This window comes from Mytilus californianus, unplaced genomic scaffold, assembly GCF_021869535.1.
Source record: "Mytilus californianus isolate M0D057914Y unplaced genomic scaffold, xbMytCali1.0.p SCAF_7, whole genome shotgun sequence".
NCBI classification, from domain to species: Eukaryota; Metazoa; Mollusca; class Bivalvia; order Mytilida; family Mytilidae; genus Mytilus; species Mytilus californianus.
The window spans coordinates 92,366,784-92,393,949 of record NW_026262723.1 but is presented as its reverse complement, the minus strand read 5'-3'; the positions used below and the strand labels follow the sequence as shown (position 1 = coordinate 92,393,949).

The window sequence follows — 27,166 nt, the reverse complement described above, 5'->3', positions numbered from 1 at the left end:
CTCTGGGTTGAAAACTACAGTAGGAGTTGATAACACAAATTAAGTTCAAATTTTTCAAGAAGAAATTTAAAGTTCCCATTGGATGAACTCCACAGATACTAATAGCTATTGTGTTCATTCAATGGAATAGTTCACCCTCCAAGAATTTAAATACCCTGACAAACAACAACCAGTTCTCATGAAAGATTTTAATTCATTTACAATAATGGGTTCATGATCACAGTGAATCAATGATTAATGAATTCTATTGTACTATATATATGAGGATTGTGATGTTATTATATACAACATGGTGTTTCTGACAAATATGATATGTGCAACTTTTCAAATTCATTGAATGGAATAATTTAATAGTTACTGCTTCAGAAAATTAAAGCATAGAGACTAATTTTTAATATCATACACAGTTCTTTCAAAGTTCTTAATTTCAGTTCCTCCGAGACAAATCACATATTTTTATTATATCACAGCTGACTTTTTATCCACAATAATCTCTTTATAACTATAAATGTACATGCACTAGCACTAGCACACTGGCAGCATCAATGCTTCCATCCAGCATCATGTCCACCTTCCATCTGAGGCTCTAAGAATCCTCTAAATGATGAGCCATCTGCTGTCCATCTGGCCCCATAACCTAATCAATTAAAATGTATCACAGTTAAGTCCCAACTATCTCAGACAATTTATACCTTAGATGAATTTGGAAATACTTTCTAGGTTATATAGCTCCTCCCATTTAAATGTTTAAAATATCCTTGACTTTAAAATGTATATGTTTGAGCATTTCTGTTGAAGGTAAATCTATAAAAGAGCTTCAAACCCCTAAAAGTTATACATATTATTCTCACAAAACATGTTTAACCCCTACGCATTTTTGCGCCTGTCCCAAGTCAGGAGCATCTGGCCTTTGTTAGTCTTGTATGTTTTTTAATTATAGTTCATTTATATGTTTTGGAGTTTAGTGTGACATCGATTTTCATTGAACTAGTACACATTTTTGTTTAGGGGCCAGCTAAAGCCCGCCTCTGGGTGTGGGATTTTCTCGCTGTGTTGAAGACCCATTGGTGGCCTTCGGCTGTTTTCTTCTCTTTGGTTGGGTTGTTGTCTCTTTGACACATTCCCCATTTCCATTCTCAATTTTAGTGTTATTTTTTGTGAAATACTTGTTAGCACTTCATATTCAGGGTTTCTATGTAAACATTGCAAAAACTGGATTCATTAATGTTTTTGGAGGTACCAATTTACGTTGTTTGAGAAAAATCATAATTTCGACTATTCTTAGTTTTTTTTTGTGGTTTCAACATTTACTGCTGTCATGTATCTAAAAATTAAGTTTTTATGAGTACTTAATAAAATGCTTCGCTGAGCGCAGCCTGATACGACCGCAGAGGTCGAACCCTGAACAGTTGGGGCAAATTTGGACACAAAATTCAAGCTTGATACTGTCTGAATTCGGATTGTGATCAAATTTTTGACATAATATAGGTTTCTGACACAAAATAAATGTGGTCAAAGATCTTATAAATCCATTTGCAATTGAAGATTTCTTCTTGAAACTTTTTAAAAATTCGAAATTTTAAAAATTTTGAAAAAAAAATATGAATCCCTTAAAAAAATTGGGAAAAAAATCCCCCCCCCCCCCAACTTTTTGAAACCCCCCTTGGAGCCATAACCTCAAAACTCAATCTCAGCCTTTCCTTTGTAGTATAGAACCTTGTAGTACAATTTCAGAGAGATCCATACACTTACACACAAGTTATTGTCTGGAAACTAGAAAAATGCTTGTTTTTGGCCCTTTTTTGGCACCTAATTCCTACATGTTTGGGGCAATTAACCCCAAACTTAATCCCAGCCTTCCCTTTGTGATATGGAATCTTGTGGTACAATATCAGAGAGATCCATACACTTACACACAAGTTATTGTCTGGAAACTAGAAAAATGCTTGTTTTTGGCCCCTTTTTGGCCCTTAATTCCTAAACTGTTGGCCCCATAACCCCTTAAATGAATTCCAACCTTTTACTTGTGGTATTAAACATTGTGGTACAATTTCAGAGCAATCGAAATACTTATACACAAGTTATTATCCTGAAACTAGAAAAATGCTTGTTTTGGGCCCCTTTTTGGGCCCCTAATTCCTAAACGGTTGGGACCATCATCTCCAAAATCAATCCCAACCTTCCTTTTGTGGTATTGAACCTTCTTAAAAAATTTCATAGAGATCCATTTACTTAAACTAAAGTTATTGTCCGGAAACCAATGTGTCTTCGGACGACGACGATGACATCATACCATTATACGATCCCAAAAATTTTTTTGCAGTCGTATAAAAACCTTTTTTCTGAATCCCACAAACATAAACGAATCCACAGTATCATACAAACTGTGCCATAATACAATAAAATGCTCTATGGGCACAGATTGATATGACAGCAGAGGTCAAATCCTGAACAGTTGGGGCAAGTATGGACACTACATTCAAGCTTGATACAGCTCCTAATTTGGATTGTAATCAAAATTTGAGACAGCATAGGTTTCTCAAACAGATTTAATGTGGTCAAAGAGCTGAAAAATTTGAAATTGGACATTTACCTATTATGGTCCAATATCCAAAATTTAAATACATGGTTAGATTCAGCATATCAAAGAACCCCAAGAATTCAATTATTGGGGAAATCAAGCAAAGTTTAATTGTGGAACCCTGTGGACCAATTTGATAAAGGGGCTGAAAATCCAAATCTAAATACACAGTACCATTCAGCTTATCAAAGAACCCAATATATTCAGTTCTTGTTGATATCAAACAAAGTTTAATTTGGACCCTAATTTGGACCAACTTGAAAACTGGGCCCAAAATAAATAAACTGTTAACACAGAGATATGTCTCGCCTTTTTGTAATTTTGATAATGCAAATTTTGAAATTAAAATAGCAATACTTTAACAAGTAAGTTATGCAAATATTAAAAGTCAACGAACCATGACTGAAGGTACATGGCTAAACAATCTCCATGGAAATGAGATGTGCCAATGCTAATACAACAGCATACCAAATACCATTGACTTAACATAAGTCATTCACTTTAAACAAACCTAAACAAAAACATTAACTTGTAAACTATGTAAAAGTTTCAAAGTCAATGAACCATGATGAGGGGGTGGGGCTATATAATCTTCATGGAAACGAGACTAGCAAATGCCAATAAAAGAACAGAGTTCTAATGTCCCCCATGTTGCACATATTTTATCTATCCAAGGTACAAGGGCAATAACTTAAATAAGCACCTTTTTTTGTTCTTTAAAACTTTTTATTAATATCTTCAGAGAAATGAAGGATCAAAGCAAATGCAATGTGATTTCCATTATAATTTATATTTCCAAGGGCATCATAACTAGTTTAATATTTATAAAATATTTGATCAGAACTTATTTTCGAAAGTGTCAAAGACATTGCTGATATAAACCTATGATATAAGTTTCATAAAATTCTGGCAAGAATAGAACAGATGAGAGCGATAACATTGTAATTTTCCATATAATCAATATTTTCAAGGGGCATAACTCTTTTTTAAATTATTGATAGGCACTGATTTTTGAACTCTTCAAGAACATTGATGATATAAACCTATAATATAAATTTCATAAAAATTTGGCAAGAATTGTACACATTAGAGCACTCTTAAGGCAATTTTCCATAGAACTAATATTTCCAAGGGGCATAACTCTTTTAGAAATTATTGATTGGCACTGATTTTCAAATTCGTCAAAGACATTGCTAATATAAACCTATGATTTAAGTTTCATAAAATTCTGGCAAGAATTGTAAATATGAGAGCGCTAACAATGCAATTCTCCATATAATTTATTTTTCCAAGGAGCATAACTCTTTTAAAAATAAACTGCTTCGCCAAGCGCAGCTGGATACGACCACAGAGATCCAACCCTGAACAGTTGGGGCAAAAATGGACACAATATTCAAGCTTGATTCAGGTCTGAATTTGGATTGTAATTAAATATTTGACACATTATAGGTTTCTGACACAGAATAAATGTAGTCAAAGAACTTAAAATTGGTTATATGATTTGAATTTATATTCAATTGAAGATTTCTTGCTTTTGTGCAATACACTGTGCTGTTGTGCGATACTTAGTAAATCTGTTTTCAGCCTATATACAAAGAATTAGCAATGGTGACCCCCAATTTTTCTTTGGAAAATTAACAATTTCTTAAATCTTGAAGAAAAAAGATTGACACCCCTCCCAATATTTTTTTTTATCCCCCCCTTTTTCCAAAAATATTTGAAGAAATTTTCTTGTTAATTTCTTAAATCTTGAGGATAAAAAATTGTCCCCCCCTCAATTTTTTTTTACCCCCCCCCCCCCCCCCCCCCCCCCCCTTTCCCCAAAAAAAATAACATTTGAAGAAAATTTTCTTTTTGTAAAATGTGGTACATTTTAAGAGACATCAATACACTTAAACACAAGTAATTGCTGAAAACTAGAAAAATGCTTGTTTTAGACCCTTTTTGGCCCCTAATTCCCCAACGGTTTGGACGATTACCCCCAAAGTGAATCTCAACCTTCGACTTGTGGTATTGAACCTTGTGGTACAATTTCAGAGCAATCAATATACTTATACACAAGTTATTGTCCTGAAACTAGAAAAATGCTTGTTTATGGACCCTTTTTGGCCCTTAATTCCTAAACAGTTGGGACCATCACCCCCAAAAACAATCCCAACCTTTCTTTAGTAGTATTGAACCTTTTGGTAAAATTTTATAGAGATCCATACACTTAAACTTAAGTTATTGTCAGGAAACCAAATGTCTTCAGACGACAACGAAGCCAACAACATGATAGCAATATACGACCCCAAAATTTTTTTGCGGTCGTATGATAATTGATTGGCACTGATTTTCGAACTCGTCCAAGACATTGCTGATATAAACCTATGATATAAGTTTCATAAAAATCTGGCAAGAATTGAACACATGAGACCGCTAACGATGCAATTTTCAATAGAATTTATGTTCCAAGGGGCATAACTCTTTTAAAAATAATTGATCGGCACTGAATTTCGAACTCGTCCAAGACATTGCTAATATAAACCTATGATATAAGTTTCATAAAAATCTGGCAAATGAGAGCGCTAACGATGCAATTTTTCAATATAATTAATGTTTCCAAGGGGCATAACTCTTTTAAAAACAATTGATTGGCACTGATTTTCGGCCGGTATTTCCATGTCCCCCACAACGCGTTACTCAGGGGTCAATAAATGTGCATACCAAATATCATTGCCTTAACATTAGCGGTTCATCTTAACCTGATCTAATCACAAACTAATACCTGTAAACTAAGCAAAAGTTTCAAAGTTAATAGACCATGACTGATGGGGTGGGGCCAAATACTCTCCATGGAAATAAGATGTGATAATGCTTATACAACTGCATACCAATTAACATTGGCCTACCACTAGTGGTCCCCCATAAACTGACCTAATCACAAACTAATATGTGTAAACTAAGCAAAAGTTTCAAAGTCGATAGACCATGACTGAGGGGCAGGGCCAAATTATCATGAAAATGAGATGTGCCAATGCTAATACAATTGCATACCAAATATCATTGACCTACAACTAGTGGTTCACCATAAACTAGACCTAATCACAAACTAATACATTGTTGACGACAACACCACAGCTGCCGCCAGAAAGAGCATAAATCTAGAACGGTAAAAGTGACGCCACCAAAATTCAAACTTGATCTGTGTTTTGTGGTAATAAGCATTGTGTACAAGATTCATAACATTTGGTTGAGGCAAACTTAAGTAAGAGAATGGAAAAGAAAAATTCTGCAATTTTTCCATTTGTAAAGGGACATAACTCTAGAAAGGTAAACGTGACTCCACCCAAATTTAAACTTGATCTGTGTTTTGTGGTAATAGGCATTGTGTATAAGTTTTATAACATATGGTTGAGGCTAACTAAAGTTAGAGAACGGAAACCAATTTCCAAACGTACGGACGGACAGACGGACGGATGTACAAGGGTAAAACTTAATGCCCCCTCCGCTATGGCTGGGGCATAAAAAATCAAACTAAGTTTAATTTTGGTCCCTTTGGACATTAATGTGGACCAATTTGAAAAACAAGCCAAAAATCAAAAATCTAAATACACAGCTAGATTTAGCATATCAAAGAACCCAAGAATTCAATTTTCGTTGAAATCAAACAAATGTTAATTTTGGACCCTTTTGACCTTAATGTGAACCAATTTGAAAATGGGGCCCAAAATTTTAAATCTAAATAAAAGGTTGGATCGGCATATCAAAGAACCCCAATAATTCAATTTTTGATGAAATCAAACAAAGTTTGATTTTGTTTGACCCTTCGGACCTCAATGTGGACCAAATTAAAAACGGGACCCCAAATCCAAAATATAAATACACGGCTAGATTCAGCATTGTAAAGAACCTCAAGAATTAAAGTCTTTGAATTAAACCTGATTGAAATTGGTCAAGTAATAAGGAAATTAAACAAAGTATTCGAAAAGTATTATTTTTTTGGCCCCTTTTTCCTAAACAGTTAAGGCCATAACCCCAAAAATAAATCCCAACCTTTTTTTTTGGTATGGAACCTTGTGGTACAATCTCATAGAGATCCATTGACGTATACTCAAGTTATTGTCCTAAAACCAGAAATGATACGGATACTCTATATGAGAGCTATTTCCCCTTCTGTATTTTACATAGTGATATATAAATGTTTCTTATGAACTGTAAGTTATAGAGACCTATGGTATTTTGATTTGATGTCCTTGGTCCACCAAAAAAAATTTGAGGTCAAGGTCAAAGGTCAAGGTCATGATCTAAATTTTAACTTTTGATTGTTTTTCGCTTTTCCTCACAAACTGTAATAAATAAGGACAAAAAAATTTACCAAATTGTTCCTTTCTACATGTCGTAACTTTAAAATTTTGGTTGAAGGAGTACCTTCCCTATTAATAGTTTTCTCCCCTGGAAAGTTTAAAATAAGTTGTATGGAGATAGAACTCATGAAGCAAAAATAGTAGAGACCTAAAGTATATTGATTTCAGATCCTCCCTTTAAGTCCTTGAAATTGAGGCCAAGGTCAAAAGACAATTTGGCGTTCTAGATTTTGACCTTTGATATAACTCCATACTGGTACATGATAAAGCCATAGGATTTTGTGCATTAGGTTTGGAGACTGCTTACCTTGAAACATGTCAACGGGAGTGACCTTGAGTCAACCGGAAAGGGCAATTTCTTTACTTCTTTCATGGAAAAGTACCTAGATACCATATTTTTTTTTTATCAACATGATTCAACCTATCATTTGAGACTGGGCGTGACCTTCTATAAACTGGAAGTAGCAAATTATCTCTCTTATTTCCAGCATAAGTATATCAATTATCAAGACCATATATTTTTTAAATCAGTATGAAGAAACCTATGATTTGACGCCAGCAGTAACTTTCAGTAAAACGGAAATGACTTATCAATGATTTTTTTGCATATGATATTTTAAGGTTTGTACACTTTGCTCCTCTCCAGTAAATTTTTAAATGCATATGCATGTAAATGTATTGAATGTTACATTTATTCTATTATTGAGTAAAGCTCACCTTCGTTATGTCTGGCTTCTAATATGATGATATCTTGCTGAAGAAAAAGAGAGAAATATTTTATTTTCAAAATTTCCTATATTTTACCAATTTTCAGATCCTTATTTGGTTAATTTTTGTTGGAATTAATTCATATTATCCAAAGCAAACTGATGCAGATATAATTTCCCTTTTCTTTTTGGACACAAATATTTCTTTTATATTATTTCTTAGTTTTGTAAAAATGAGTACAATAACCCTATTTTAAAAGTTCTTGTTTCTGACAAATCTTTACAAAAACTTACTGGTAGCCGGTGAGTGTTCTGACTGGTTTATAATCAAATCTTTATAATAACTTACCGGTAGCCAGTTCTGACTGGTTTATAGTCAAATCTTTACAATAACTTACCGGTGGCCAGTTATGACTGGTTTATAGTCAAATCTTTACAATAACTTACCAGTAGCCAGTGAGTGTTCTGAATGGTTTATAATCAAATCTTTACAATAACTTACTGGGAGCCAGTTCTGACTGGTTTATAGTCAAATCTTTACAATAACTTACTGGTAGCCAGTTATGACTGGTTAATAGTCAAATCTTTACAATAACTTACCAGTAGCCTGTTATGACTGGTTTATAGTCAAATCTTTACAATAACTTACCAGTAGCCAGTTATGACTGGTTTATAGTCAAATCTTTACAATAACTTACCGGTAGCCAGTGAGTGTTTAACCAGGTGGCATTATCTAAAATCTTGTTCATTATCTTCAAGGCATGCTCATTCTTTGCCTCCTCAGCTGAAAAATGTTTAGCTTAAGTTGTAACAAGGTCAATATTTAGACAGTTATTCAAATCTAAAGCAGATCAAATAAATACAAAGGAAAAGATATACTGGGAGGCCAACATCATCCCATACCTATCTGATAGTTTCTCTTGAAAGATCTGTTCAGACAAAAATATCTAAGACAAGTTTAATATATAAAATAAATGTGGATAGTGTCCACATGTGGACACAGATGATGCCCCCGCTTGCATATCATATAGTTATAAAGGGACATAACTGAAGAACGGTAAAAGTGACGCTACCCAAATTTGAACTTCATCTGAGTTTTGTTGTAATAAGCATTGTGTGTAAGTCTCATAACATTTGGTTGAGGCTAACTTAAGAAGAGAACAGAAACTAAAAATTCAGCAATTTTTCTATTTGTAAACACGCATAACTCTAGAATGGTTGTGTATAAGTTTTATAACATTTGGTTGAGACAAACTAAAGTTAGAGAACCGAAACGAAAAATTCAGCAATTTTTATGTTTATAAAGGGACATAACTCAAGAATGGTAAAAGTGTCGCCACAAATTTCGTACTTAATCTGTATTATGTAGTAATAATCATTGTGTATAAGTTTCATAACATTTAGTTGAGGCAAACTAAAGTTAGAAAACGGAAACAAAAAATTTGTACTTGATCTTAGTTTTATGGTAATGAATATTGTGTATAGGTTTCATAATGTTTGGTTGCGGCAAACTTAAGTTACAGAATGGAAACTAAAAATTTTGCAATCTTTTGATTTATAAAGGGCCTAACTCAATGATGGTTAAAGTGACACTACCCAAATTCAACTTGATCTGTGTTTTATCAGTGGAAGTCAAAATTAAACATTGATTGTATAAAGCATTACTTGTAGTTGATTCAACTATTATCATGGACAAAGGAAGATAACTCCAATTTTAATAAACTGCTTCGCTGAGCGCAGCTGGATACGCCCGCAAAGGTCCAACCCTGAACAGTTGGGACAAAAATGGACACAATATTCAAGCTTGATACAGGTCTGAATTTGGATTGTATTAAATATTTAACATATTATAGGTTTCTGAATAAATGTAGTCAAAGAACTTGAAATTGGTTATATGAATTGAATTTATATTCAATTATAGATTTCTTGCTGTTGTGCATTACACTGTGTTGTTGCGCAATACTTAGTAAATCTGTTGTCAGACTATTAACAATTAAAGTTCATTTATTCTCAATGTCATATTAAAAATTTATGAAAATGTAAAGGGAGCTTACATCAATAGATATAAATAATTCACCAAAGTTTCATGAGAATTTCTGACAGCATTTTTGAGTTATTGTCCAAAAACTGGAAAATCACCCCTTTTTTAATGAATAAAACCCCATAACTCAGAAATGTAAAATGTAAAATTTATAAAATTCTAAACGGAGCTTACATCAATAGATATATAACAATTCACCAAAGTTTCATAAGAACTGCTGAAAGCATTTTTGATTTTTTGTCTGAAAACTGGAAAATCCCCCTTTTTTAAATGAATAAAACCCCACAACTCGGAAATGTAAAATCTAAAATATATAAAAATCAAAAGGGAACTCATGTCAATAGATATAAACAATTCACCACAATTTCTTGCAAGTTGGTGAAAGCATTCTCGAGTTATTGTCAGAAAACTGGAAAATCCCCCTTTTTTTAATGAATAAAACCCTATAACTTGGAAACGTAAATTCTAAAATTTATAAAAAACGAAAGGGAGCTCACGTCAATAGATATAAACAATTCACCACAATTTCTTGCAAGTAAGTGAAAGCATTCTCGAGTTATTGCCGAAAACTGGAAAATCCCCCTTTTTTTAATGAATAAAACCCCATAACTCGGAAAAGTAAAATCTAAAATTTATAAAAAACGAAAGGGAGCTCACGTCAATAGATATAAACAATTCACCACAATTTCTTGCAAGTTGGTACAAGCATTCTCGAGTTATTGTCCGAAAACTGGAAAATCCCCCTTTTTTTAATGAATAAAACCCCATAACTCGGAAACGTAAAATCTAAAATTTATAAAAAACGAAAGGGAGCTCACGTCAATAGATATAAACAATTCACCAAAGTTTTATGCAAATTGGTTAAAGCATTTATGAGTTAATGTCCGACATGTTGACGACGGACGGACGGACTGACAGACGGACGGACAGACGGACAAATAACGGTATACCATAATACGTCCCGTAAACGGGCGTATAAAAATTACTTGATATTTAGAAGAAAATAAAAATAAAAAAGTTTATCCATTTATAAAGGGGCATAACTCTAGAACAGTTAAAGTGACATCACCAAAATTCATACTTGATCTGTGTTTTGTGGTAATAAGCATTGTGTATAAGTTTCACTACATTTGGTTAAGGCAAACTTAAGTTACAGAACAGAAACTAAAATTTTTGCAATTTTTCCATTTATAAAGGGGCATAACTCTAGAACGGTTAAAGTGACGCCACCAAAATTCAACCTTGATCTGTGTTTTATGGTAATAAGCATTGTGTATAAGTTTCATAACATTTGGTTGAGGCAAACTTAAATTAGAGAATGGAAAAGAAAAATTCTGCAATTTTTCCATTTATAAAGGGGCATAACTCTAGAACGATAAAAGTGACGCCACCAAAATTCAAACTTGATCTGTGTTTTGTGGTAATAAGCATTGTGTATAAGTTTCATAGCATTTGGTTGAGGCAAACTCAAGTTCGAGAACGGAAACCAATTTTGGCACGTACGTTCGTACGTATGTACAGACGGACAAGGGTAAAACTTAATGCCCCCACCGCTTCGGCGGGGGCATAAAAATCATAATTTGCCAGAACTGAAATTCCTTTTTAGGCCCCAAAATAAAGACTTGTTCCCTGTCTCCTGGCAAAAAAGGGTTGGTAGGTAGGTAAAATAATTTTATTCTTGAAAAATATTTTAAATTTGAATCAAAGGAGATGCATCAATGAAATAACAACCCAATGAAAAATTTACCAAAAGACATGTAGAGGGCAGCATACAGTCTTAAAAAAATCATAGGGAAATGTTCTGACCTGAAATAGTGCTTCTCTTAAGATATCAGGATTTTAAGGGTGAAAAACCAAATATGTTGAAGAAATGTGTTTTGTTAGGCATGAACATTTCGGTTAGGGAAGCAGGGAGGAAACAGAATTATACTTTTTTTGCTCTTAGTGTCTACATTAATTTTGTTTATATCCTAGGTAAATATCACCTTGAAAAAATTATTTGGCAAAAAAATATCAGGGACAATAACTTAGCACTATTTCAAGACATTGTAAAGTATTTGATCTGTTGTGCAAACTTACTAAAAAATTTTAAGCAAAAAAAAACAGTAAATCATTTTTGTGTCATTCATTGTGATTATCCTCTCATCTTGGACAAATCATAATGTCAACATTCCAATACCAACTATGGCTTATTATTTGGAATTGAAGGGATTAGTTGTTTGTTATCATAAATTATGTTTGTCAAACATTCATAAGTCTCCAGGAATTTAGAATGATTAACCAACTGCACTGCAATTGTAACCTTTCCAAAAACATGAATATTATGTTTGAATAGGTATCTGGAAATGCCTAATTTTTATTTGCCCTTATTTGTACTTACTTCCAGTACACACACCCCACCAAGATGTACTCATATCTCTATGAGAGTGCTTGGCTAATGCCCTGGCACCAACTGACAGCTGGGAACTTGAATTTGGCCTGTCAAAATAAATATAGAAAGTTGATTTTCATTAACTTGATGTAAATGTCATAATACTTTGACGAAAGTATATATTCTATATCTAGATTTCTTCAGACTTTTAACTATAAGGGCTTTGCAAATGCACACAGTTATGTTATACAAGGAAATTAGAAAAAGCAGGAGATAAGTGCTTTCATATCTGCATAAATTATTTTCCCATTTTTTCCCCATCCCATCAAAATGTTTCAAGGATCTTGAAGAAGGTAAGCTATATTGTAACTGCCATACTCTCTTTAAATGAGCGTGAACTTACTAGCAACAATATAAAGGTTTTTTTTTAAAGAAGATTCATTTCATTTGTTTGACTTAAGTACACATTTTCTTATAATAACATCTATCTAAACTGTTGACAAATTTACAATTTTTTTAAAATGTACTTTAAAGTACTTTTTTAACTTACGAATGTTTTGCTGCAAAACAATCCTCCAACACTTTCCTGGAACATGGCAAGATCTCCTTTGTTCCCACAGTCTTCCGAATGCCCAATAGATCTAATATTCCTCTCTTTCCTAAAAGCTATTAAAAAATAGAATTAAAACAACTGTATTATCATATATACTGGTATCCTAATATAAAGTTCACCTTCATTCTACCTACATTCATAATAAAATAAAATGCTTCGCTGGGGCGCAGCTTGATACGACCGCAGAGGTCGAACCCTGAACAGTTGGGGCAAGTATGGACACAACATTCAAGCTTGATACAGCTCTGAATTTGGATTGTTATTAAATATTTGACACAGCATAGGTTTCTGACACAGAAAGAATGTGGTCTAAGAACTTGAATTTTTTTAATTTACCTATTATGGTCCAATGTCCAAAATCAAAATACATGGTTAGATTCAGCATATCAAAGAACCCCATATATTCAATTTTTGTTAAAATCAAACAAAGTTTAATTTTGGACCCCAACATGGACAAACTTGAAAACTGGGCCCATAATCAAAAATCTAAACACATGTTTAGATTCAGCATATCAAAGAACCCCAAGAATTCAATTTTTGCTAAAATCAAACCAAGTTTAATTTTGGACCCTTTGGACCTTAATGTAGACCAATTTAAAAAACGGGACTTAAAATTAAAAATCTAAATACACGGTTATATTTGGAATATCAAAGAACCCCAATAATTCAATTTTTGATGAAATCAAACAAAGTTTAATTTTGGACCCTTTTGACCTCAATATGAACCAATTTGATAGCGGGGCCCACAAATAAAAAATCTAAATTCATGGTTAGATTCAGCATATCAAAGAACCCCATATATTCAATTTTTGTTGAAATCAAAAAAAGTTTAATTTTGGACCCCAACTTGGACCAACTTGAAAACTGGGCCCATAATCAAAAATCTAAACACATGTTTAGATTCAGCATATCAAAGAACCCCAAGAATTCAATTTTTGTTAAAATCAAACTAAGTTTAATTTTGGACCCTTTGGACCAAAATGAAGACCAATTAAAAAATGGGACCCAAATTAAAAATCTAAAAACACGGTTAGATTTGGCATATCAAAGAACCCCAATAATTCAATTTTCGATGAAATCAAACAAAGTTTAATTTTGGACCCTTTTGACCTCAATATGAACCAATTAGATAACGGGGTCCACAAATAAAAAATCTAAATACATGGTTAGATTCAGCATATCAAAGAACCCCATATATTCAATTTTTGTTGAAATCAAAAAAAGTTTAATTTTGGACCCCAACTTGGACCAACTTGAAAACTGGGCACATAATCAAAAATCTAAACACATGTTTAGATTCAGCATATCAAAGAACCCCAAGAATTCAATTTTTGTTAAAATCAAACTAAGTTTAATTTTGGACCCTTTGGACCTCAATGAAGACCAATTTAAAAAACGGGACCCAAATTAAAAATCTAAAAACACGGTTAGATTTGGCATATCAAAGAACCCCAATAATTCAATTTTCGATGAAATCAAACAAAGTTTAATTTTGGACCCTTTTGACCTCAATATGAACCAATTTGATAGCGGGGCCTACAAATAAAAAATCTAAATACATGGTTAGATTCAGCATATCAAAGAACCTCATATATTCAATTTTTGTTGAAATCAAACAAAGTTTAATTTTGGACCCCAATTTGGACCAACTTGAAAACTGGGCCCATAATCAAAAATCTAAATACATGTTTAGATTCAGCATATCAAAGAACCCCATATATTCAATTTTTGTTGAAATCAAACAAAGTTTAAATACTGGACCCTATCTTGGACCAACTTGAAAACTGGGCCCATAATCAAAAATCTAAACACATCTTTAGATTCAGCAAATCAAAGAACCCCAAGAATTCAATTTTAGATGAAATCAAACAAAGTTTAATTTTGGACCCTTTTGACCTCAATATGAACCAATTAGATAACGGGGTCCACAAATAAAAAATCTAAATACATGGTTAGATTCAGCATATCAAAGAACCCCGTATATTCAATTTTTGTTGAAATCAAACAAAGTTTAATTTTGGACCCCAATTTGGACCAACTTGAAAACTGGGCCAAAAATCAAAAATCTAAATACATGTTTAGATTCAGCATATCAAAGAACCTCATATATTCAATTTTTGCTAAAATCAAACAAAGTTTAATTTTGGACCCTTTGGACATTAATGTAGACCAATTTGAAAACTGGACCCAAAATTAAAAATCTAAATACACTGTTAGATTCGGCATAACAAATAAATAAATGTGATCAAAGATTTTACAAATCTAATGCGCCATACTGTGCAATTAAAGATTACTTCTTGAAATTTTTCAATATTTGAAATTTGAAAAAAAAATAATATTTGAAGAATAATTCTTTTTAATTTCTGAAATCTGAAATGAGAAAAAATTGGCCCCCCACAATTTCTTTTTATCCCCCCCCCCCCCCTTTTTCCCCCAAAAAAATTCTTTCCCTCAAGATATGGTCACAATCTCAATTCAAATTTCCAATGGAGTTGGCAACCATAATTACCCATTTAAATTTACCATAGTGCTAACTTAATCTATTTTATAATAGAATTAATAAAAATATAGTGTCAAATCTTTCATATGGATTTTTTTGTAAAAAAAAAAGATGAAAACATTTGCAGATATTTTTACTGGTCTTCCTTTATAAATATGCACTTCTTTAAACATAATTTAAAAGCAGTGTCAGGGAAGTAACCAAAACGTTGTATTTGGATTACCTCCCTTACACTGTTTTAGATTATCTTTATTGTTCATTAACCATTACTTTATACATAATTTAAAAGCAGTGTAAGGGAGATAATTTCAATGATGTATTTGATTTATCTCCCTTACACTGCTTTAAATTATGTTTTGTACTAAAGTATTTGTCCATTAACCAGGACAACCATGTTTTTCCCCCTTTTTTGCCCCTAATTCCTAAACGGTTTGAGCCATAACCCCCCAAAGCAAATCCTAACCATCCCTTTGTGGTATGGAAACTTGTAGTATAATTTCAGAGAGATCCATACACCGTTCCACAGTTATTGTCTGGAAACTAGAAAATGCTCATTTCTGGCCCCTTTTTGGCCCCTAATTCCCTAACTGTTGGTACCATAACCCCCAAAATCAATCCCAACCTTCCTTTTGTGGTATTTAACCTTATGGTCAAATTTCAAAAAGATCCATTCACTTAAACTAAAGTTAGAGTGCGAAAACCAATATGTATTCGGACGACGACGCCGGACGACGACGACGCCGGACGACGACGACGACGACGACGACGACGACGACGACGACGCCAACGTCATACCAATATACGACCACAAAATTTTTTTGCGGTCGTATAAAAATATACTATGTTTTTATCGTGTAGAGTAAAAGTTGATTAATTTTGAAAACATTTAGTATTTCAAAGTTTCAAGGGAATAATAAATAAAGCAATCTACATCAAGCATTCTTCAGTTGGCAACAGTAATACCAAGTATCATTAATACCTTTCGAAGAATCTAAAGTTTTGATCCAGATACAATGTACTAAACCATGGTAAACAAAAAGTCAATATTATAAATCCTAAAGTCATTGTTTTATCAGTTTTCATGAATAAATTTATGAATAATAATCAGAACAGTCTCTATATAGAACACTCAAACTTGCATCTCTTATTTATCATTTAAAATAATTATCTCAGAATTAAAAAGAATTAGCAAATTACCCAACTGCATGAACATTTACTTTAACCCCTAACCACCCTTTTAATTGCTGATTGTAAACAAATTAATAATTCTGGTCTTTTTCAAACCTTCTTAAAAGGAATACACTTTATTTATACTAAATACCTTATCTTTGCTAACGGAGGGGGCCAGATTGTAATATTTGGCTAGGGAGGATGCTTTTTCCTATGGATTATTCATTAAAGGATAAGAAACCTCACTAGTGTGACCAAGATAATTCTTCTAACTTCATAGTGTCAAATCAATTCCTTATTTTACAATTACATTGAAATTTAACACTAATACAATACACAGTTAATAAAAAATTGTAAAAATAGAAAAAAATCTTAGTGACCTTTATTTTTGCTCAGCTTTATCATTCTTTAAAAAGTTTAAATTATAAAGGCTTACTGTCAAAATATATCTGATTCTGTATTTCCTTTCCTCCTCACCCCAGTGATCCCACAGTGAAGTCATACCATCCAACAATGGTGTAATGGTGGCAAATGTTGCTGTCCTGTAAAACAAAATACACATTTGTGTTTTAATCTTTTTATCCGATTAACTTTTGGTAATAATCAGATTTGGAAAATACTTATTATAAAACCTTATTTCAACTACCAATATAACCATCAATCTCTAAATTAAAATACTAAAAACTGGTTCATATGCACATGACATACATATACAAGGTACTGTGAATGTACATTTATTTGTGGAGATCTTGTTTTTGGTATGGACTAATGAGAAAATTAGTAATATGTAATCAACTTAAATATATTTTGTCTTTTCTTTTGATGATTTTTGTGTTTTCAATTTCCTTTTTGTAAACAGCTGTCTCTTATATTCAAATTTATCCATTTCATGTACAACAGTTAGTACATAATCATTTTCAAATGCAAAATATATCCTCTTAGCTGACATCAGTCAGTGGGTTGACATTGGATTCAGGTGGTATGCATAACATATTCTCTTGGCTGAAATTAGTCAGTGGGTTGACATTTGATTCAGGTGTTACACAAAACATATCCTTTTGGCTGACATTGGTCAGTGGGTTAACATTTGATTCAGGTGGTACACAAAATATATCCTCTTGGCTGACATCAGTCAGTGAATTGACATTTGATTCAGGTGGTACACAAAATATATCCTTTTGGCTGACATCCGTCAGTGGGTTGACATTGGATTCAGGTGGTATGCATAACATATCCTCTTGGCTGAAATCAGTCAGTGGGTTGACATTTGATTCAGGTGGTACACAAAACATATCCTTTTGGCTGACATTGGTCAGTGGGTTAACATTTGATTCAGGTGGTACACAAAATATATCCTCTTGGCTGACATCAGTCAGTGGGTTGACATTTGATTCAGGTGGTACACAAAATATATCCTTTTGGCTGACATCGGTCAGTGGGTTGACATTTGATTCAGGTGGTACACAAAACATATCCTCTTGGCTGACATCAGTCAGTGGGTTGACATTTGATTCAGGTGGTACACAAAATATATCCTTTTGGCTGACATCGGTCAGTGGGTTGTTTTGATTCAGGTGGTACACAAAACATATCCTCTTGGCTGACATTGGTCAGTGGGTTGACATTTGATTGAGGTGGTACAGGGATATTTTCAAAGTATCAACTACTTTTTTTTTCACATGCTTCCATGACTGAAGACTGTAATTCTAAATTCATAGCACACAATATTATTTGCTTTTTTCAAAAGATAAAACATATTTTTTAATCATGGGGAAATTCAATTTTAATTTATGTATTTTGGCACACACCTACCCCCTTCATGCCAATTAAGTCTTTCTTTGATGTAGATACAGCAAAAACTTACCTTGATTCCACATACACTTTCTCATCCAACAAATCATACTTAGGTAGATCTACAACTGGACATTCTCTGTAATCATAACATTCAGATGAATAAGTATTGTATATTATATATTTCTAATATTATTAATTTATGTTGTTTCACCAGGATCATTGGTTTTTATTGTGGTGATGTACACATTAAAAAAATATAAGGCAGACATATATAATAATATTTCACTTGTTTGCGTACTAATTTTACGACAAGTAAATAGAACAAAGCATGGACACGGGATCTGTATTTATATTAGACTGTTGATTTACTTTTTTCAAAAACAACAAAAATCCAGTTGTTTATAAGGGGTTTTGTTGATTTTTACTTTATGTTTTATTTTCATACCTTATAAATATTAATAATTATTTTATTGGTACTATTTTAGCATTTTTGAAGTACTGTGTAAGTAGTGAATAGACTTTTACAAGACCTGATTTTGAGTATTGTATTCAGACCTGCTAAATGATGTACATGCAAATATAAAATTGTGTATCAGTCTGAATTTTTCTAACATTGAGAGATCTGTATCTAATTAACAATAACTGCAATCATAAATCTCAAGCACGCCCTGATATAGCCTTTTAGTGCTGATGCAGCATAAGTTAGCAAACATTAATCAATCAATCAGTTCTAATAGTACCATATTAAAAATAATATTTATCTGAAATTTTATTTGTATTTCATAATTCTATATACAATGTACGCAATCTGATAATATTGCATCATTTATCTGTTTGATATGAGAGATATAATTGTACAAACTCTAAAAAGAATTAATATTTTCATCACAAGCAATTAATACGAACTAACAAATTATATATTATGTTCATACTTGTTTTCTAACCACTGATAAAGCATATTTCCTATTTCTCTGTATAATGGGTAAGTAGGGTAACCAACAATTGTCTCCCTTGGTTTTAAGCTGCTTTTATCATCCACCAGTAAAGTGTTTAAATCACTGTCACATAAAAATTGGTCATCTGTTCCTCTTTCTACTTCATCTTCTATAACCTACAAAATAAGTACAATTACAAACAATATTTATATATACGTTAGAATCTATTTAAAACAATTGTCGGTTCCGAGAAATTTTGCATCTAAATAATCCTAACAAGAACATCGCCGTCTTCATTATATGGTGTATATTTGTAGGACTCTAAAGTGCGATGGTACTCTAAAGTGTGATGGTCACGCTAAAGTGCAATGGTCTACGCTAAAGTGTGATGGTGTCAAACGCTAAAGTGTGATGGTGTCAAACGCTAAAGTGCGATTGTTCTTTATTTTTTTTAATGCGATTATATGACACGCTAAAGTGCTATGGTATAACACGCCAAAGTGCGATGGTATAACACGCTAAAGTCACAGTTCGATGGTGTAACGGGATTGGGGTTCAGGCAATGGTTTTCGTTTGTTGCTGTGTTCCTAGTAGTTTTTCGGTTATTGTTTTCTTTTCAATTCAAGCTGTTGTCATTCTCTTTTGAATTGTTTTACATTGTTTATTGTGTGGCCATATATAGCTTGCTATGCAGCGTGGACCAAGGCTCCACTTTAAAGGCTGTACGTTTATTAGTTGCATACATCACCGACATTTGGTCTTGGGTGGATAGTTGTATCATTGACAATACCACATTCTCTTATTTTTATTTAAATGACGATAGTTATTTAATAAAATGCTCCGCAGGGCGCAGCTTGATACGACCGCAGAGGTCGAACCCTGAACAGTTGGGGCAAGTATGGACACAACATTCAAGCTTGATACAGCTCTGAATTTGGATTGTGATTAAATATTTGACACAGCATAGGTTTCTGACACAGAATGAATGTGGTCTAAGAACTTAAAAATTTTAAATTGGACATTCACCTATTATGGTCCAATATCCAAAATCTAAATACATGGTTAGATTTAGCATATCAAAGAACCCCAAGAATTCAATTTTTGATGAAATCAAAGTTTAATTTTTGACCCTTTTGACCTCAATGTCGACAAAGTTGATAACGGGGCCCAAAAATCAAAAATCTAAATACATGGTTAGATTCAGCATATCAAAGAACCCCATATATTCAATTTTTGTTGAAATCAAACAAAGTTAAATTTTGACCCTGATTTGGACCAACTTGAAAACTGGGCCCATAATCAATAAACTGCTTCGCTGAGCGCAGCTAGATACGCCCGCAGAGGTCCAACCCTGAACAGTTGGGGCAAAAATGGACACAATATTCAAGCTTGATTCAGGTCTGAATTTGGATTGTAATTAAATATTTGACATATTATAGGTTTCTGAATAAATGTAGTCAAAGAACTTGAAATAGGTTATATGAATTGAATTTATATTCAATTAAAGATTTCTGGCTGTTGTGCAATACTTAGTAAATCTGTTGTCAGACTATAAACAAATAAAGTTCAATTAATTCTCAATGTCATAATAGAAATTTATGAAAATAAAAAGGGAGCTTACATCAATAGATATAAACAATTCACCAAAGTTTCATGAGAATTGGTGACAGCATTTTTGAGTTATTGTCTGAAAACTGGAAAATCACCACTTTTTTTAATGAATAAAACCCCATAACTCAGAAATGTAAAATGTAAAATTTATAAAACTCTAAAGGGAGCTTACATCAATACATACAAACAATTCACCAAAGTTTCATAAGAATTGCTGAAAGCATTTTTGAGTTTTTGTCCGAAAACTGGAAAATCCCCCCTTTTTTATGAATAAAACCCTGCAACTCAGAAACGTAAAATCTTAAATTTATAAAAATCGAAAGGGAGCTCATGTCAATAGATATAAACAATTCACCACAATTTCTTGCAAGTTGGTGAAAGCATTCTTGACTTATTGTCCAAAAACTGTAAAATCCCCCTTTTTTTTAATGAATAAAACCCCATAACTCGGAAACGTAAAATCTAAATTTTATAAAAAATGAAAGGGAGCTCACGTCAATAGTTATAAACAATTCACCAAAGTTTTATGCAAATTGGTAAAAACATTTTTGAGTTAATGTCCGACATGTTGACGACGGACAGACGGACGGACAGACGGACGGACGGACAGACGGACAACGGTATACCATAATACGTCCCGTAAACGGGCGTATAAAATCTAAATACATGTTTAGATTCAGCATATCGAAGAACCCTAAGAATTCAATTTTTGTTAAAATCAAATTAAGTTTAATTTTGGACCCTTTGGACCTTAATGTAGACCAAATTGGAAACGGAACCAAAAATTAAGAATCTAAATACACGGTTAGATTCGGCATATCAAAGAACCCCAATAATTCAATTTTTGATGAAATCAAACAAAGTTTACCGGTAATTTTGGACCCTTTGGACCTCAATGTGGACCAATTTAAAAACGGGGCCCAAAATCCAAAAACTTAATACACGGTTAGATTCAGCATATTAAAGAAGAACAAGAATTCAAGAATAAAACCCCATTGAAATTGGTCAAGAAATAAGCAATTTATACGAAGTATCTTCTTTTGCACAATACTGTGCAATTGAATATTTCTTGCTATTGTGCAATACTGCACAATTGACAATTTCTTGCTATTGCGCAATATTGTGCTATTGGATATTTCTTGCTATTGCGCAATACTGTGCAATTAAAGATTTCTTGCTATTGCGCAATACTGTGCAATTGAAGATTTCTTGCTATTGCACAATACTTATTATATAATAATTTACACATCCTGTTTGGTGTGTATCTCCTACCATATCATTATTATTTGCTTTTAAATATAAATCAGAAATAACCAACTTAAAATGGAAAATTTAAAAAAAAAAAAAAAGGAAAAAAAGAAAAAAAAGGAAAGAAAAAAAAAATCCCCCCCCCCAAATTTTTTGAACCCCCTTATGATTCATCACCCCCAAACTCAATCCCAGCCTTCCCTTTGTGGTATGGTACCTTGCAGTACAATTTCAGAGAGATCCATACACTTGAACACAAGTTATTGTCTGGAAACTAGAAAAATGTGTTTTTTTGCCCCCAATTCCTAAACGTTTCGGGCAATAACCCCCAAACTCAATTCCAGCTTTCCCTTTGTAATATGGAACCTTGTAGTACAATTTCAGAAATATCCAAACACTTACACACAAGTTATTGTCATGAAACTAGAAAAATGCTTGTTTTTTCCCCCTTTTTTGGCCCCTAATTCCTAAAATTTTAAGGCAATTACCCCCAAAATCAATCCCAGCATTCCATTTGTGATATGGAACCTTGTGGTACAATGTCAGAGAGATCCATACACTAACACACAAGTTATGTCTGGAAGTTACAAAAATGCTTATTTTTGGCCCCTTTTTGGCCCCTAATTCCTTAACTGTTGGTACCGTAACCCCCAAAATCAATCCCAACCTTCCTTTTGTGGTATTGAACCTTATGGTAAAATTTCATAGAGATCCATTCACTTAAACTAAAGTTAGAGTGCGATAACCAATGTGTCTTCGGACGACACAGGACGACGCCGGACGACGATGACAACGACGACGACGACGCCAACGTCATACCAATATACGACTGCAAAATTTTTGCGGTCGTATAAAAAGTGTAATGGTTACATTGCAGTAGCTAGTATATACTTTATGAACTTGTCTCATGCCAGGAACCTGTAATTCAGTGGTAGTCGTTTGTTGCTTTATTCCATATTTGTTTTTCGTTCATTGTTTTGTATAGAAATCAGGCAGTTTTTTTCTCATTTGAAATGTTTTACACTGGTCGTTTTGAGGCCATTTGATCTTTATAGAATACTTTAATTATATGAGGTTTAAGCCAATGCTTCCTGTTAAAGGCCATGAGTTAACCTATAGTTGTTTACATTAATGACATTTGGTCTTGGATGGAGAGTTGTCTCATTGGCAATCATATTATGATACTACACCTGTAGTCGTTAGGTTACTGTCTAGTTAACGAATATCCATCTCTTTAACAGAAATGACGAACGATATTGTAAAAAAAGATGTTTTATTTAGAATAATTCAATTAGAATTACGCAAGTACATGACATGGGATTACAAACATAGAAGGAGTTTCTAAATTTTTTTAATTTTTTTTTGGAACTCCAGCGGTTTTGATCAAATTTCTTTTTACAAATAAAGTTAACCTCTTCCAGTGCCGTCCAAAAATAATCCGGATTGGAATCATTTGTTTCTCTCTTCTTTCTTTTCTTGTCTAATAAAAACCCTTCATATAGACAAACATTCTCGTTTTCCGGCATGTCCATTTTTGTGTGTACAAACGGTATGTGACGTTGCTAACGTCCATACATTTGCGATCAAACGCACTTTGGCGGAAAAATGCACTTTAGCGTATTGAGGCAACAAACTTTAGCGTATTCCATTGAATAGCCCAGACCATCGCACTTTAGAGTATCAAACCATCGCAATTTAGCGTAGACCATCGCACTTTAGCGTGACCATCGCGTTTTAGCGTCCCCATCGCACTTTAGAGTCTTACATATTTATTTATCAAACAAGCATCTGGTATTTATTTCTTTGAAAACCTATATATTCCTTCTGACAATATCAGGCCACTGAAACATGGACAATGAGTAAGTAAATTGTCAAAATGTTTTATTTGTTGAAAAGAAGGAATATGGTGTTTATTCAACCCATGCAATGGAATGGAAAAGAAGTAATTCATGATATAAAATCCCTACACATACTCGACAAAATCTAAAGCCAAGGAACAGTACTATCAGTCAGGGGTACTACTTGTACAAGTAATCTTTATTTACTTGAAGAAGTAAATAAAATATACTTATATAAGTTAATTATAATGTTTGAATAATCTCCCCTTAATTTTCTCAAAAATTTACTTGTATAAGTAATTTTTTTTACAGTCCCACAAAAATTCTCAAGTTTTGAGATGTAAAACATGCCTTTAACAATTTTTCTCAGGTTAGCTCATAATTTTTGATTATAGTTCAATGTTTCTTCTCATTAATTCAACAAAGAAACTGATTGAGCAAAGATCTTAAGTATTTGCGCAAGGCCTTCAAAAATTGCCCCTTGGGGGCTTGTAAATGGGCAGTGTTCTGAAGATAACAGACAAAGGAGATTTTCATTGTCCATGAAATTACACATAAATGATTAATAAAGACATCTGCAAAGGACAGACAATTAAAAATTCTATTAGAGCAAAGAAGTCCAAAGAATTCAAGAAAAGAAGATAGGATGACTTTTTTACTTGTATAAGTAAAAAAATCTGAATGTCTAAGGGACATAACTAAGCCCAATTTTTTTTTACCTATACAAGTAAATAAAATACACTTGTATAAGTACAATGTATCCTACAAATTTACTTATATAAGTATATTTATATTTACTTCTTAAAGTAAATAAAAATTACTTGTACAAGTAGTACCCCTGACTGACTATTGTTGCTGGTCTTCATCTCTAAGTCACAGTCATGAACACAGACATGACAGAGCAAAAGTTCACACCTGACATTGAATTTCAAGTCCCTATCATCACTGATTTTATTGGAATTACTTTAAACGATGTTAATCATGCTACATTGTTTCTTTGTGCATTGATGAACACAGATGCAGGGTTATATGAACAACTGATGACTATAATCCTAAATGTGCATAAAACCTTCATCTTTACAAATGTACCACTTAAGTCTATGGTTGGTTTTTTTCCCCATCTCAAATGGGAAACCTTACCTAGGGATCAAGCAAAATTCAATAATAATATCTACAATGTACAATGTCTATGAAAATGGACATGGAAACCCTCTACTTTAATTTTTCTTTTACCTATAAATCTTAAAACTTTAAAAATGTGTCCATGCCTCAAGCACGTGGATACAGAAACCAAATAATGATCTTCAAAGAAAATTACCATAGAATATTAAATGCTGGATTGAATCACCAAAAAAGTGAGATTATTACCCTACATAACATTTATATATATAAACTTTGTCAACTGCAAGATTATTCCTCTGAAAATCCCCATCTTCTAATGGTGCAAGGTCATGTATACAATGACATTCGGTAGTCATCCCATCTAACTCTTTTAACTAACACTTAGCGGTGCACCAGTGTCAATTTTTTTGTAAATAACTGTTCAGTGTGCTTTTATGAATGCTCAATTCTATCAAAATTGTAACGTTAAATCAAAAACAACCTAACATAATCCCAAAATTTACAAAACAAGTTGGCTTACCATCAAAACCCCAAAACAGGCAATTGTGCCTGCAGGAGTTGTCACCTTAGTAGAAGAACACTTATAAAATTCAATCATCATGATCATATATCATGGTTCAGATATTGGCAGTACTAAACTTAAGCACTAGCAACTGACACCCTTTCGAACTGACATCAGATTCAATACCAAATCGGGTAAAGTCCAAAAATTCACAAAACAAGTGGGCTTTAAATGTGTTTTTTCTTCTTTTTTTTACTTTTATTGGACAGCCCGGCGAATAATCTTCAATAATTGAAGGATCGCTTGAAACTTAAAGAAGAAGACAGTTGTAAACAATGACTTACCAGTTTTACGTATTCGGTCACTGCTGCTTTATCCAACATTTTAAACTGTTTCAATCACAAACTTAATAATGAAGAAATAAAACCAATTTTCTTTTATATAACACATTAGTTCGATTTTTCTAGACAAAAACCTTGCATGAAATGTTGTGAAACTCTCCAATTTTAAAGTGAAAGTAAAAACCGAAAGTACAAGGTTAGCAATGTGTTTTTTCTCGAACTACTATAACTAAAACCCGAAGAATGACTACACCACAACGCACAGCTAAATCCACAGGCACATGTCTCTTAAAAAATACCAGAGACATGTGTAATATATATGTCTCTGAAAAATACCTATATAAAGTATAAAGGTTTTTTTTTAACAGTTGGCTGTAGCTAAATCCCATCTGTTGAAAGCTAGAGGGTCGGTAAAATAGCAGTAGCATATAAGAAATAATCTGCAATAATACAGATTTTTTTCCCCATTTAAAATATCTATAACACCATAGACATAATAGCCAGGATATTATATCTATGATAACACAAACGACAATAAAAGGGTGTTCATATTCATAGCGTATGTGTAGAAGAATATCACCTCTTACTAAATAAAATGTGGATAAACACGAATGAGACAACAACCAAACAGCATAATAATACAAAAGGAAAACAGAATGAACAGATCTATCTCTGTGATCTAGAACATTGCATGAATATGCTACATCTTAATCTTGGGAAGCCAAGTATTGTCAAAACAAACTGACAAAAATATCAATTAAAACACAAAAACGCCAAAAATGTCACAGGTCAATTTTGCCTTCAGATTTCAACCTTAGTGTAAGTACAACGATATAATTCCATCAAATCAACGTTTATATATTAACAGTACTGTCAGCACTATCTACTGGCATTTGGGGCTGACATCAGGTTGGAATCCGAAACAGTGATAGAAACGGATGATAGTCCGTTTTCGTTTAATAAATCTTCAACTTGTTCACCATTTCCTTGTCTGTAGTCGCGTTTTAGATGTCAATGAACGCAGTTTAAGTATAAATGGTAAATTATTAAGTCAGGGATTTCGTTACCATAAATTATTTAAACCTTTACCGAATTCTTTCATGAATACAAAGATTTGGTTAGGAAGCTTGGCTGTACCTGTATAATTCTTATTAAAAACTGGATATCGCATCCTAACTTTTGCGGTGATGTTGTTTATAGAGTCCACAAATTTAGATACGATCCATGTAAACTCATTGATACTTTGGGTATACTTATTCTTAAAGGTTGTCAATTTAACACAGTAGTACAATCTTTAAATATTGTTTTATCGGTACCGTAACATTGGATTTGTTTTTGAAAAATTAAAACATAACAAAATATTATATATTGCTATATATAAGCAGTGATGAGAACGCATGATCCTACAACCAGTCGATACTGTTTACTAGTGTTTTGATTTACACA

The 27,166-nt window shown here is 32.9% G+C and overlaps 1 protein-coding gene across 1 annotated transcript; it reads right to left on the bottom strand.

The window, feature by feature from the left end:
• Window positions 1–173: 173 nt before the first annotated feature.
• Window positions 174–25,890, bottom strand: LOC127708723 (uncharacterized). The gene is made up of 9 exons (XM_052213844.1): window positions 25,724–25,890; window positions 19,056–19,234; window positions 18,194–18,259; window positions 16,766–16,871; window positions 12,597–12,712; window positions 12,056–12,153; window positions 8,333–8,418; window positions 7,645–7,681; window positions 174–637 (listed from the first exon to the last, which is right to left on the bottom strand). Exons 1-9 carry the CDS (start codon window positions 25,760–25,762, stop codon window positions 543–545), a joined length of 822 nt encoding a protein of 273 aa, XP_052069804.1. The 5' UTR covers window positions 25,763–25,890; the 3' UTR covers window positions 174–542.
• Between the last annotated feature and the right edge of the window lie 1,276 nt (window positions 25,891–27,166).

Coding starts and splice junctions, on each gene's coding strand:
- LOC127708723 (XM_052213844.1), bottom strand. CDS start 25,762: ATGTTGGATAAAGCAGCAGTGACCGAATACGTAAAACTG. Junction 18,260..19,055: donor TATCAGTGGTTAGAAAACAA/GTATGAACATAA, acceptor TTATGATTACAG/AGAATGTCCAGTTGTAGATC. Junction 638..7,644: donor AGAAGCCAGACATAACGAAG/GTGAGCTTTACT, acceptor TTAATTGATTAG/GTTATGGGGCCAGATGGACA.